We start from the raw sequence: 15,750 nt of genomic DNA on the forward strand, positions 1-15,750 counted from the left end.
ACCTTTAACTAGGTAAGACAGTGGTGCCCTAGGTAAGATGGCGGCGCTCTGAGTGAGCAGTGACAGGCACAGGTGAGTTTTCACGTTTTGTTCTTAAATTTCATTCATAAACGTCAAACTAAATTTTGTTTAGCGTTTTATTTGTTTATCTTTTCTCTATTTTGAAATAAATGACCGTATGAGCCACATTGCCTTGCGTTATAGCTTTTTTTTCACCTTGCAGTTTCGTGGATGTCATTTTTTTATGCGCATATAAGCCGTACCCTCGATTCAGTCATCATTTTTTGTCCGACAAATGAGCCTTATATGCAAGTATTTTTGTTGTTCTTTTGTGCAATAAAGATAAGGCCACTCAGTCATTACACTATGAAAAGTCATAATAAAACCTGTAGAAATTTTGACAGACGTCTATTTACCATTTTTATTCACATATAACCCGCTTTTATCGGACAAAAAATGGTGACTGAATCGAGGGTACAGGTTATATGCACATAAAAACATGACATGCAAAAAAACTGCAAGTTGACACCGTGACACGATGACATCACGACAAAATGGCACCGTTGCGTCATGATGCAACCAAATGCGGCTGATACTTTCATTTATTTCAAAATAGAGAAACGATACAGATAAAACGCTAAACAAAATTTATTTTGACGTATATGAAGGAAATTCAAGAAAAAAACGTACGTATCTTGCATAAAACGTGACAAAACTCACGTTCTCCTCACTGCTTGCTCGGGGCACAGCCATCTTACCTAGGTCCCGGGCAGCCATCTTACGTAGGGTGTTGCCATCTAAACCTAGTTAAACGTGCTCTGACTGGCCAGATGCGAGTAGCCTTGATTTTGGAATAAAACAAAATTCCACTTTGATTTTCTTCATTGAATTTCTTGTTTGAAAGTGACAACTATTGGAGTAATATGAACCATCGAAAGAATTGAGATATTTTGACATTAGAAGCAATATGGCTGCCAGAAGGTCTTAAACTTCTGGTAAGAAAATTGTAATTTCTGTAATTAGAAAGCATCAGGTTCTCATCAAGATAAGACATTCCTTTTTTGGATTGAATAATCTGATATTTTGCATTTACAAAGACAGGCATATTAACCTCCTTATAATATCGACCCTAATAATGTGCTTTTGATTCATACAGTATCTCAGAAATACCACTTGATGATTTTTCTTAAGATTTTCCCTTCAAAATAACATTTGTACTCCCTATTAAAACCATGAATATAGAGTAGAAAATTGGGAATCAGGGGGGCGGCTTATATGCGAGAAATTGTAAAATTCAAAAATGTCAAGGCAATTTTCAGGGTGCGGCTTATATGCGAGTAAATACGGTATATAAATTTGCCTTCAAACCAAAAGCTGCTGCTAAATATGAAATAATTAAAATAATAAACTGAGGTAAGCATACTACTTTCAGCTTCACAAAAAATACAATATAAATTTACTTCACATGCTCATTTAATGTTTTTGTGTTTTAAGTTTAATAAATGTAGTCCAATTTAACCCAAGTTAACAAGTTTTAGATTTTGTCAATGTTTTCATAACATTTGCATAAAATGGGGAAACTCCTTGATATCAAGTAAGAAAATGATTCCAAGTTGTCTTTAAATGAAGACAGTGGGTTCAAATGGGTTGAGGAAATATTCAATATAGCTGCTGTTTGAGCACAGGATTTTAAAAGGCATTTAAAAAAAAAAACTTTAGAGATTTCACTTGGATTTTTTGGGGGTCAGCTCGGTGTTGTCCTGCATCTCAGAATAGCTAATTTTTGCTGTGTTATAGTGCTTTTGCTTTCATGCTCTGTGTTAGCTGCTCTATTGTTAACCATGCTTAAAATTGTGTCCAGTTGAGAGTGCGGTATCCATGTACAGTGGGTCAAATAAGTATTTAGTCAACCACCAATTGTGCATGTTCTCCTACTTGAAAAAGATTAGACAGGCCTGGAATTGTCAACATGGGTAAACCTCAACCATGACAGAATGTGGAAAAAAATAGAAAGTCACATTGTTTAATTTTTAAAGAATTTATTTCCAAATTAGAGTGGAGAATAAGTATTTGGTCACCTACAAACAAGCAAGATTTCTGGCTGTCAAAGAGGTGTATCTTCTAACGAGGTCTCCACTCTTTACCTGTATTAATAGCATCTGTTTGAACTCTATCAGTATAAAAGACACCAGTCCACAACCTCAGTCTCTCACACTCCAAACTCCACTATGGCCAAGACCAAAGAGCTGTCGAAGGACACCAGAGACAAAATTGTAGACCTGCACCAGGCTGGGAAGACTGAACGTGCAATAATTAAAACGCTTGGTGTAAAGAAATCAAATATGGGAGCAATTATTAGAAAATGGAAGCCATACAAGACCACTGATGATCTCCCTTGATCTGGGCCTCCATGCAAGATCTCACCCCGTGGCCTCAAAATGATAACAAGAACGGTGAGCAAAAATCCCAGAACCACACGGGGGTATCTAGTGAATGACCCACAGAGAGCTGGGACCACAGTAACAAAGGCTACTATCAGTAACACAATGCGCCGCCAGGGACTCAAATCCTGCACTGACAGACGTGTCCCCCTGCTGAAGCCTGTACACTTCCAGGCCCGTCTGTGGTTTGCTAGAGAGCATTTGGATGATCCAGTAGAGGACTGGGAGAATGTGTTATAGTCAGATGAAACCAAAATAGAACTTTTTGGTAGAAACACAGGTTCTCGTGTTTGGAGGAGAAAGAATACTGAATTGCATCTGAAGAACACAATGCCCACTGTGAAGCATGGGGGTGGAAACATCATGCTTTGGGGCTGTTTTTCTGCAAAGGGACCAGGACGACTGAATGGGGCCATGTATCGAGAGATTTTGAGCTAAAATCTCCTTCCATCAGCAAGGACATTGAAGATGAGACGTGGCTGGGTCTTTCAGCATGACAATGATCCCAAACACACAGCCAGGGCAACAAAGGAGTGGCTTTGTAAGAAGCATTTCAAGGTCCTGGAGTGGGCTAGCCAGTCTCCAGATCTCAACCTCATAGAAAATCTGTGGAGGGAGTTGAAAGTCTGTGTTGCCCAACAACAGCCCCAAAACATCACTGCTCTAGAGGAGATCTGCATGGAGGAATGAGCCAAAATACCAGAAACAGTGTGTGAAAATCTAAAGAGTTACAGAAAACGTTTGGCCTCCGTTATTGCCAACAAAGGGTACATAACAAAGTATTGAGATGAACTTTTGGTATTGACCAAATACTTATTTTCCACCATTATTTGCAAATAAATCCAAAAATCAAGCAATGTGATTTTCTGTTTTTTTTCTTCCACATTCATTCTCTCATGGTTGAGGTTTACCCATGTTGACAATTACAGTCCTCTCTAATCTTTTAAAGTAGGATAACTTGCACAATTGGTGGTTGACAAAATACTTATTTGCCCCACTGTATAAAAACAACAGTGATTATAATTACGGATAGCTTTCTGGACAGAAAGAAGGGTCTGCGTCTCACCGACACGAATTCAAGGTCTGGGGAACAAAGTCTTTCCAGAACAGTGCTATTGTTAGACCATCCTTCATTCATATAGATGCAAAGCCCACTGCTTCTTTTTTTCTCGCTTGTCCTGTCGAATCTGAGTAGTGTGCAGCCAGCTAGCTAAAAAGTAGCGTCGGGTATTTTTGGGTGTAGCCACGTCTTGATGATTAGCGCGCAACATTCTCAAATTTGGTAATTTGCGGCGAGCTCTAAATTCCAAATAGTCCGTCTTGTTTGCAATGGATCTGATGTTGGAGAGGTAGATGCTTGGCAGCGGTGGTTCAGGTGGGTGTTTTCTGAGCTTAGTCAACAGGCCAGCTCTGCATCCTCGCTACTGTTTCCTCTCCCGACGCCGGCTCCTTTGCCGCCCTACCACTATTCCACAGCGGTCCTGCTAATCTCGCTATCTCGTCGGGAATGTTGTGTGCGCAATGGAAGTCGTGACAAACCGTAGTGACCGGCTGGAAGCCGATGTTTAATAGGTCTACTCTATATGGTTATATATGATGTTTAAGTCCAGTATTGATGAGCAACTTGCAAAAAAACATGCTAAAAATGCCAAAAGTGTGCACAGGTAGGGAGAGCATGAAGCCGCTGCATGCTCATGCACTGTCACTTTGAAATATCTTTCACAGATTCACTGTTGAGTTATTTCAAAGACAATATATTTCGCTTATTATCAAAGCTCTTCAGTGAGTGTATTGTATCAGTGTCATTACCTCAGTGTTGTCCCATGAAAAGTTATAGTAACAAAATTGAAGAAATGAGAGGGTTGTACATACTTTTTTGAGATACTGCATGTGGTTTTTGCTTTAGTCTTCTTTTCCCGAACCTCATTTTGTAACAGTATCACTGAGGACAGGAAGTGAGGAGATGGACTCCTGTTGAGATGATAGAAATGCCACTCTCCCTCCTTTCTCCCCATGCTAATGACTGACTGCCCATACACCGTACAGGTCGTGAAGAGGAAGGAAGAAATGTTGGGTCAGTGTGTGTTTTCTCCAGCAGAGTCAAACGAGTGTCTTCAAACGACCAGCTGCTCATTAATCACATTAATATGTAAATGAGGTCATGGGCACGCCGGCAAGCTAACCTTTAAAGGGCCTGACTGGAGGTCACCTGTCAGCCATTTAGAGGGGGGAGGCAAGGCGCTGAGGCAGCCCCATATCTGACATGGACCTCAATATAGGTCAGCTCAATGTTGGATCCCTCTAGTTCAAATAGATTGGATGTCTTTTGTCGATATTGGCAGACACATTTTTATGAATGAATTTCATGTTTTAACATGACAAATTTAACATTTTCAAAGTTATTAATTTAATATTTTAACAAGAGAATGATCTCATTTAAGTGATAAGTCACGTTTTAACATAAGACATTTCACATTCTGAATGTGATAAATTTCACAATTTCAAGATGATAAATTTCACAATTTTAACATGATAAATTTCACAATTCACCATGACTAGTTTCAAATTTTAAATATGGTAAATGTCACCTCTTAATGTAATAAAATCAAAATTTTACTGAGAAAAATCACAGTTTTGAATGGAATTTTAAAAATATTATACTGATGAATTTCACATCTTTACTTGACAAACATGTCCATATCTGTGGTGACCTCTAATGTGAGAAATTTCATTTTTTCCACCAATCCATTTTCTGCTGTCTAGCTGATGGGTTCACTAATAGGGGAAAGTTGGTGTGGAGGCAGCAGCTTCAGCAGGGAAGCCCAGACTTCCCTCTAACCAGCCACTTCATCCAGCTCTTCGTAATCAGATGACCGAGCAAGTTATTTGGCTCCCTTGATGCAGAGGAGCAATGGCTATACTCTGAGTCCCCCCGGATGACTGACTTTCCCACCCTAAATTTTAACAAGCCGGGCCCCCCTGCTTGTTTAGAACCAAAAGACAATTGTTGCGCTATTAAAAAAAATCTCTTTTGAATAATGGTTGTTTAACAAATAAAATATTTAGTTTACACACTTGGAGAAGGTGAAGAAATTCAATCAGCCATGCGGTGCGTTTAGGGCACATGTAAAAACAACGATTCATTCATAAACTCTGCTTTCAGCTTTAGCAAAAAAAGTTGAGTTTACACACTTCGAGAAGGTGAATTATAGGATCCGAAAGCCGTTTCTGGCCACCATAAATAATTTCAACTCTCTACGTTGCTCGGTTTGGACAAACGTAGAGAAAGAATCTTAACATACACACACCCACACACTCATAAATCACGTTTTTATAAGGATTATAGATTTATTTATTATTGTTATCAGCACCTATTTTGTTCAATAGCTCCCAAGCCATTTGACAGATTGACACAAAATTTAAAAAGTTTAATTAATTAATTTATATTTTAATTAATAATTTACCTTCTGTTTAATGAACACCTTTTAGTTTTTCAACAACCCACTCCACTTATTAATGATTAATTAATTACTGTTATTAGCACCTATAATCTTCAATAGCTCCCACGCAATTTGACATATTGACACCAAATTTACAGAAAAGATAGATCATTACGTTATGTTTAAGGAATGGTTTTTCAATAATACATTCCATTTATTAATTATTAGTTTATTACTGTTATTAGCACCTATTTTGTTCAATAGCTCCCAAGCCAAAGGACGTATTGACACCAAAGAAAAGATAGGTGATTACCTTGTTTAATGAAAACCTTTCAGTTTTTTAATAACACATTCCATTTATTAATTGTTAATTTATTACTGTTATCAGCACATACTATCTTCAATAGCTCCCAAGCAATTTGAAGTATTGGCACCAAATTTACAGAAAAGATAGGTATTTACCTTCTGTTTAAGGAACACCTTTTTGGTTTTTTAATAACACATTCCATTTATTAATTATTAATTTATTACTGTTATTAGCATTACTGGTCAATAGCTCCCAAGCAATGGACGTATTGACACCAAATTTACAGAAAATATAGATAATTACCTTGTGTTTAGTTTTTCAATAACACATTCCATTTATTAGTTATTAATTTATTACTATTATTAGCACCTAATATCTTCAATAGCTCAAAAGAGAGCAGCAAGCTACCATATTTCAGGTCAGGCATACTCATCGATAATACTTGCAAATGTTCAAAGCTCGAGTTTACACACTTAGAGAAGGTAAAGAAATTCAATCACTCGTCTATTAGGATTCGGCAGCCGTTTCTGGACAATAGTAGAGTGAGCATGTTAACATAAAACATCCACCCAGAAATCACGTTTTATCTATTCCTGCTCCCTGAAACACGTTTTCCCCTGTTGCGACGGAAAGACTCGGAGAGACACAATGGTGCAGGATGCGCTGACCCAAGACGTCTTTCCACGTCATTTACAAATGTCATTTTGGGGAGAATTTCCCCCAACAAGTTTCCAGGTGTACACACACACATCGATCCGTACATCACGCTTTATAAGGATTAGAGAATAGATAAAGCATGATTTATGGATGGGTGGATGTTTTATAACTCCCGTCACGACAGAAAAAGTGTTCTGGGGAGCACCTTGAAACTCGCTGGCGGACCATTCAGCCACGCGGTGCGTTTAGGGCACATCATGTAAAATCAACGATTCATACATCAACTCTGCTTTCAGCTGTAACAAATAAAAGTTGAGTTTACACACTAAAAAATTTCAACTCTACGTTTAACGGTTTGGACAAACGTAGTGAGAGAATCTTCACACACACACACACACACACACACACACACACACACACACACACACACACATACACACACATACACACACACACACACACACACACACCCAGCCCCACCCCCGTATTCAAACCAGCGATTACACATTCGATATCATAAATGTCATTTTTAACGAGAAATTTCACAATTTAAAATGAGCAATTTCATGTATTAAAGAGATAACGCTCACCTCTTTAACATGATAAATGTCATGTATGAATGTGAATTTTTTTATTTAACCTGGTAAATTTCATATTTTTACCAAGATGAATGTAACGTCTTAACGTGACAAATGTCACATTTAACCTCCTAAATTTCATAACATTAAACAAGCAATTTTTTTAAACTAAAATAATTTTTACGTGATAAACTATGCTTAAGATCATAAATTCAAATGTATTATATTTGAATTCATTTCAAATTTTCATGAGACTATTAAGCAAGCGTTCCTCTGCCACCGCTTCTCTCCAGCGGGCTCTGCTCTCACCAAATAGATTAGCCTCTTCCGTACCTCTATGCTGATTGCACTCAGGGCCTCTCTCTCCTCATCACTTGCCTCGCGTAGTGTAAGTTCCCCTTGCAGATCTTTGATCTGCCTTCGTCTTCTACTGGGCCCAGCAGTGGGCTTAGGAACCCTGCCTTTCTTTACACCAAAGGTCTTGACACACTTGATACACAACTTCGACCATAGTTAATCTTTTTCGATGCATCCCCTTTCAAAATGTTGTCCAAGGTTAAATCCTCTACTTGAGACCATCTGTGGTCCGTCATTTGTGGTAAATTCAAGCGCGGTTTCTGCACGAAATCTTTTGGACTTTCAGGTTTGGCAATTCTTCATGTAATCTGGGCAGGTTGAGTGGGGAGGTCTGTGGCATTATGGTTTGACTCCGGGCCCTGGTCCTCTTCGACCGACTGACGAACAACTGTAACAAACTCAGAGAGGTCAATCTGTGTAACCCTAGGTGGTCTGCGTTGCTCTCTATGTTTTCTGCACTTGGATGTAAGATTGGGCCGAAAAAAATCGAACCAGACTCGATCCAGCCCGCAGGTATTAAAGCCTGACCTGGCCGAGCCCGGTGAATTAACTTGATTTATAGGCCCGAGCCAGACGCAAACCCGAAATTTCATAGTTTATTTGTGAGGACTCGGGACTCCCGAGTCGGGAGGAACGGTGATTTATGATAACAAATTAAAGCCTGTCTTTTGTTACTAAATCTATAAGTTAAACAAAACCGTATAAACATTTACATCTTTTATTTGATAATATAGATGTTTGACGATCATCACTTTTGCTGGTACAACTGTTTAAATGCCTGCTCAGCGTCAAGTTGCCAGTCTTTTTGCTCTCGTATGAAAGCAAACCGCAAGATTGACTACATTCGGCGAAGTCAACGCAAGTTTCAGTTGCCTATTCAACAATCAATTTGAACCTTTCCCACACCTCACTCTTAACGGTGCGCGTTTGTCTTTTCAGTTCTCCTGTCTTTAGTTTATCCTTAACTTCTTGCTCCTCCATATTGGGGATACTAGGTCAAAATAGATGCGGACTTGCGAAGGGGAAGATTATTAAGAGGGCGACGTTCACGTGACGTACACAGAGCACGCTCTGGCTCTGCGGATCTAATTGCAATTACATTACAGTGCCTTCTTTGTTTTATTCAAATTATTTATTTTATAACAAGTATTCCTTAGTTTAGTATCCACACATCATTTTAGTATTTATTTTTAGAAACATTAAAAAAAAAAAAAAAAGCCAGCGAGACCACACACGTTTTAGTATACTTTTTTTCTTCAGAAAACCTCTCTATGCACAGAGTGCAAACCGATTCGATCCAAGCACCTGAAGTACTTGGAACCACTCCACGAAATAACCGTTGAGCCTTAATCAAAAATATACTCGGCCAAATCGCGCTCAAAAAGCACAGCCCGGCCACTAACACTCAAAACGCGTACTGCAAACAAACGAAGCACTCCAGACCGAAACCTTCCAATGTACACAGTGCAAACTGATTCGACACAACCACTCGAAGCAATTGTTGAGCTTAAATCAAAAATATCTTACTCAGCCGGTGCATTTCAGCGTTTGAAACAAACGATTTGGCCACAATAATGCAATAAGCACAGTGGGGTAAAGTAAAAATCCAAGTTGCTTTGCCACGAGCCGTAACCATTCGGAACTACTCAAACTTACGAAATGTCGAACACTTTTAGAGATGATCTTACTTGGGCTGCAAACTCTTATGTCAACCCTTATGCATCATCACCTCTGGGTCACATGTGTTTCGCCCCTTAACCTATACACCTCACCTGAGTGGGGCCTGACTAGGCTTCACCTGCAGAAGGGTTCCAACTGTGGGCTCTCTATGACCCACAGCCTTTTTGAGCTGAACTTGGCTGTTGCGGCTATGTCCTGTGTGGGTTTCTTCAGCTGTTTTGACTACAGTCCTATCCTCTGGACGAAATATCGTCATGCCAGGATTTTAGGGCCGCTTTAGAGCCATGTAAGGTTGAAGTAAAGTCGCCGCCACGTCCTGCGGGAAGACAAGTTTCTTCTTCAAGTCCACGTGGGCAGTAGGTCACCAAGTCTCTTCTTGCTGTGCTGCTCTACTCCATCTGCTGTTTTTATAGTGTCCTCGGCCCTGCCGGCCTTGACACATGTAGCCCACGACTTACCGATGTTTCATATGGGACTCTGTTTCCGTTAAAGTCAACCGGGGTTTCCACTTTCTCCCACACTTGATGGTCGTGCTTGCGTGTCTCACTTTCTCATCTCTAGACAACAAGAGTGCACCCATTGTCGTTGCCCTAGTGGCTTTAAACTCCTCTACCACAGATGAAATTGGCAAGGGAAGCTTTGAGGCAAAGCATCTTCGATGTTTACTTTACCCAAAATAATTGGCTGCAATTGATGGCGATAGATTGGACATCTAGATATGTCAATCCACTGATTGAAAGTGAGCTCTTATATTATTATCTAGGTATCATAACAGATGATATTTCTTCAGTGTTTAACAGATGGCTGTGTACCACGTCCACCGGAGCCGAAAAAAGCAACTGAAGATGAAGATGTGGATCATGACGCATGTACCTTGTTCACCCTATGTTCTCTCTCCTCCATGACTTCCTGTTGCAGGCTCCGACACTGCAGAAAAGGCAAACATTAAAGACAAGTTCATTAAATAAAATTAAAGCCGTTCGAATAATAGAAAGGTTATTGACGTGTTGCAAGTCATTCTATGCCAAAGTAGGTGTGTTGTCGATGTAAAATTATAAAATTATACCAATTTTGTATGTAATATGTAGGCAAATACAGTAATGCCGGACATATGAGAAATTTGAGATAAGAGGAAAATTCAGAGGAAATTTTTGCCCTGAGATACGAGACAAATTTGACATACGAGCATAAGATGCGCTCGCGAGGTAGTTTTCAAGCTCCGCAGTGAGATTCATGACGAAATGGAGAGGCTTCTTTTATTATGGATGAAGACAGTTAGCGGAATCTAAGAGGACTTGAAAGTAAAGCAAGCAGCTCAGAAAGGGGAGACTGCCACCAGCGAAAACCTTCCAAGCGAGTCGTGGATGGTTCGATAACTTTAAAAAACGAACTGGGATACATTCTGTTGTGAGGCATGCAAAAGCAGCAAGCTCTGACTCGAAAGCCGTAGCGGAATACATTAACACCTATGCCTCAGTTATAGCACAACAAAGGTGTGTGTTTCGTAAGCTAAGTTCATTTAAGTTCAATTGTAATTTTATGTTATGTTACGTAGTGTCACAAAAGTGTAGCGAACTGAACGTGTTGCTGTCAAGTCTCTCTTCTCCTCCTCTGCACACACAGCCGTTAGCGCTATCGTCTGTCTCGAAGTAAGAAGTCCATACAGTACTGTACGCATTAATGTCACATTTTATTGTAGATCATAAACACTAGATACGTATTTGTTACTTTGTGAGCGTAGGTGGTGAATTAGAACAATTAAAAACATTTTTCCATTGTATCGTATTTATTCGAGTATAACGCTCAAAATTTTGTACCAAAAAACTGAAGCAAAGTTTGGGTGCGCGTTATACATGAGGTCTTCGCTTTAATGACCAAATCCCGGTGAAAAGCTGCCCTCCGCCGGTGAAAAAGTCCCCTCCGCCGGTGAAAAAGTCCCCTCCACAGCCGTAATAATGGGGAACGTAAAAACCTGTCTTTGTCCTCTAGATGGTGCGAGGGAGGCCGTTCTACCAAAAGCCAGGCCTCTCCAAATAGCCTTCGGCAAGTTTATAGGGGAGTGTAAAATAAAATAAAAAAGGTTGCTCCAGAGAAACGTTACCGAGGCAGCCGCTCTCTTGAGTCCGCCCAGCGAGCGCTATCGTCAATGGGCTTCGCGGCTCGCCCCGCCGTCATTGGCTGGTGCTCACACCTAACCCTAACTGTAACCCTAACCCTAACAAAAACCCCAAAAATAATTCAAGAAGAATGGAATCAATTGTTTGGTGAATCTGATGATGATGAATCAGACTTTGAATTTGTTTTAAATATTATGATGAATTAGACTTTGTGTTCATACTGGTAGTTTGTTTTACCAGGTTTCCGTACCATATGTTGTGGGTAAATGTTTTGTCATGGCGACGTGTGTTCAGCATTTACCAGTTACGAGTACCAGTGCAATTCTTGGTGTGAGCTGAGAAAAAGTGGAAAAAAAAAAAAAACCATTTTTAGTCACAAATTATCGTGACCGGACGATTCGCCGAAAGAATTTTCGCCGACGGACGTTTGCCAGTACGTGACAGAAGAAATAGAGAAAATAAAGTAGTAGTAACAGTAAGTACTACTGTAATGAAATAGTAAATCCAGAAATCCTACTCCAGAAAATTTACACCAGCATTGAAAACGTTGAGATTAATCTTTGAATTAAGGTTCTCAGCAAATCATTTTGAATATATTTCCTAAAATAATGGGAAATTATTTAAAATTAAACTAGAAGTAAAAGTGTGTTCCATGGCATTTTCAGGTATTGTTCTCTAGAATTTCACATAAGTCTTCTAGTGTTGTTTTTTTTCTCAGTGTCAGACATCAATCCCAAGCTTTGATAAATTACATTGTGTGTCCAAATGGCTACTACTGAAAACGCAAAGATAAAATAAAAAATATAAAAAATTGGCAGCACATTGTAGTGTAGTACGTACTTGTACAGTGGTACCTCGAGATACGAGCTTAATCCGTTCCGGGACTGAGCTCGTATGACAAGATTCTCGTAACTCGAGCGGAAGTTTCCCATTGAAATGAATGGGAAACAAATTAATTCGTTCCAACTCTCTGAAAAAAACATCAAAAACAGGATATTGGATTGAAAAGAATGTTTTATTTCTTATAATTCGCCATATATTGACAAAGTAATAAATAACGAGTGGTTTGATAGTAATAATGTGTTTAATAGGAGTAAAATTAGACACATTTCGCGGAGGGTATAGACAGCGGCATACACGGAGGCGGGGGGGGGGGGCTGCTCGGGGGGGCTTTATCCACGGCAAAAATGCACTCGTAAACGAACAAACAAATTTAAATGAACTTGGATAACTATATACAGACACTCAACGTTTAATGTAACTTCAAACAAAACTAAATTCTAAATTTGTTGTAATCTTTTTTACCTTACGTAGTTCTACGGGTTGACACCACCTGGCCGCTCCGCCGAAGTCTTCAAAACGAACGCATCAAGAGTTGTTTGTTTTTGTCTACCCTTCAAAATATTTCGATAATGTCGCATACAAATGTCATCACAATAGGATAACGCACGACCACTTGCCAACGAGAAATAGTCTTTAAAGAACGATCGCCGGAGCATCTTTCCTGAGAAAGAATAACAGGAAATACAATACAGACGCTCCCCTACTTACGAACGAGTTAGGTTCCGAGCGATTGTTCATAAGTTGAATTTGTTTGTAAGTTGATTCAGTGCTATATTTTGTATTATAATTTATGTTTAAGGCCTATATAAGTATATTGAAGGTTTATATAAGTGCATTTGTATGTTTAAGGCTTGTATAAGTAACACGCATTGGTTTGTACTAAAAAAACATTTAATAAAATTGAGAGAATATGTACAGTACTGTATAGAGAGAGAGAGAGAGAGAGAGATTTATGTATTAGAAACTGGCCGAAAGAAGCGATCTAACGACGATTGCACAGTTTTCTTCTTTTTTTCATCATAAATGATGTGGTAGCACTGTATGGCATCATTCAATTAATTTGCAAACTTTGTGCAACGTTCAATATTTGGGTCCTGCTGCTCGATCTTTCTGTTTATAAATGGTACTGACAAGTTGTATGCCCGTGAAACGCTCACCACACTCACGCGCATCAAGCTTCGTTATTATTGCCACTCGTTTCAAATGAAATGGCTTGCCTCTTCCTTGCAACTCCCTCAATAGAAGACTTTCTCTTTTTACCAACCATATTCAATAATGGATGCACGAGATATTTAATGATACAAATGAAAAAGGCTCTTTGCCCACTGGAGATACGTTCACGCACTTCCGCATTGCAACGAAGAAGGTAGATGCTGGGTGAGCTGAGCCCTCACAGCGCCAGGCGTCGGTATTAGCGGCGGAAAGAAGCACTACTCGGAAAAAAATACAAAATTGGACTTACGAACATTTTTCGACTTAAACGCAATTTGCAGACATGTTCGTATGTACCGTTGTTCGTAAGTTGAATGCTCGTAAGTAGGGGAGCGTCTGTAGTTGATCTTACCCACGTATTGATTGTGGGTAATGAAGTTTTATTCTGAGAAAGGTTGCCATTGCCTATGGGTGTTGTGTGCACGAGTATACTTCATTACCCAGAAAGCCCTCTTTTTGCCCGCGCGTTGTGCGTTTCCTGGTCGTATGAGAAACTCGTCTGAATTAATTAGTTCCGTGCTCGTAGATATTAATATACACGAAACATATGCAAAAAAAAAGCCATGGCCACCTGGCTTGGTCGCATCATGAAATTTTGACCGCATTACGGGCGAATTATTCGATCGAAATTTCCCCCGTAAGACGAGCATTTTGTATGACGAGCGGTCGTATGACGAGGTACCACTGTATTTAGAAATATGTCCAGCGGGGGGCAGTACATGCCCTTGTTATTCCTAAATGAATGTTATCTGTAACGGGCCGTATACGGCCCGCGGGCCGAGGTTGAAAAACTTGTACACACACGATCCAGGGACGGGGCGAGCGTTTCGGCGAAACGTCCGTTCGGCGAACTGTCCGTCGGCCAAACGTCTTTCGGCGAATCGTCCGAGTACTCAAATTATGGGTGCGCGTTGTACACGTGCGTTACACTCGAATAAATACGGTAATATCCTATTTTTATTAGTGTTTTTTCAAAGGGTGGGAATGGATTAGTTTGTATTTGGTTATTTTATATGGGAAAAATTGATTTGATTTACGAAGAAATTGACATACGTGCTCTGTCCTGTAACGCTTTAAGCTCGTATCTCAAAGTATTACTGTATAGACATGTATGCAAAAAAATACTCATGTATACACCCAATTTAACAACCTAAATTTATGTTAAGGACCCTAAGAAAAACTAGGAGCAGAGCTGATCATCCAGTGTCCCATAGAATACTAAAAAGTGAAGAAAAAGGGGCTTCTGGTCGCGCTAATATTCCGCCGGTGGCACCTAACCCATTTAATTCAGCTCTGGCATTCCAGGTGTCCGTTTCGTAACCTGAATATTTCTTATGTCGAAGCATTCGTGAATATTAGAAGTATCACTGCATTTAATTTTTTTTCCGAACGTTTGTTTTCAAAGCCATGTACAGTATTGAACTGGAACCAAAATATGGCCCTGGCATTTCTGGTCACTCGCAGGCCCCCTTCATAATGGGCGATTGACATTCTGCCCGTCAAGTGGCATAAAAGGGACTTTTAAAAGCTAATTTAAAATTAGTTATTTTAGATAAAAACAAATGCATACATATACACTCAGAATTGTGAGGGCATTGGAATTACGTCACTGTAACGTGGGGAAAAAAGTTATTGAAGCACAAAAAAATGCAGAATCATTCTCGGGATTATGAGGACATTGACATAGATCTCTCCCCATATTTGAACAGTGTCCCTTGAACACAGGTGCCTAGTCATGTCCTGACAAACCATATAAACTACAGGTGTCAAAGTAGTGGCTCAGGGGCCAGATGCAGCCTTCTATATTTCTTTGTGCGCCCCATTAAAGTAAATCACCACTTCCTGTTTTAAGAAAGAATTCAAATTAAGATTATTGATGAATAGAGACTTTAGATTAAATGTTTTTCATTCATTCATTTATTTTCTGTAGCACTTTAGCCTCATTAGGGGCGACCCTAATGACTTCGGGCCAGAGGAGGGGACACCCTGAATCAGTGGCCAGCCGATCACAGAGCACAAGGAGACGGACAAGCATGAACACTCACACCCACACCTAGGGGCAATTTAGTGTCTAATCAGCCTACCTTGCATGGTTTTGGAACGTGAGAGGAAACAGGA

The 15,750-nt window shown here is 39.7% G+C and overlaps 1 protein-coding gene across 7 annotated transcripts in view; it reads right to left on the reverse strand.

Annotated features, from left to right (window-relative positions):
* The window catches only part of mipol1 (mirror-image polydactyly 1), a 134,142-nt gene that overhangs the window by 46,424 nt on the left and 71,968 nt on the right, over positions 1-15,750 (reverse strand). For all 7 annotated transcript variants that reach the window (XR_013305060.1, XM_077620194.1, XM_077620192.1 and 4 more), the window contains one exon: positions 10,334-10,387. Coding sequence is in view for 6 of the 7 variants with exons in the window: in XM_077620194.1 (XP_077476320.1) it covers positions 10,334-10,387 (54 nt within the window). In the remaining variant the exon portion in view is untranslated. The remainder of the gene's footprint in view (positions 1-10,333; positions 10,388-15,750) is intronic.

This window comes from Stigmatopora argus, chromosome 15 (assembly GCF_051989625.1).
Source record: "Stigmatopora argus isolate UIUO_Sarg chromosome 15, RoL_Sarg_1.0, whole genome shotgun sequence".
Taxonomy (NCBI): domain Eukaryota; kingdom Metazoa; phylum Chordata; class Actinopteri; order Syngnathiformes; family Syngnathidae; genus Stigmatopora; species Stigmatopora argus.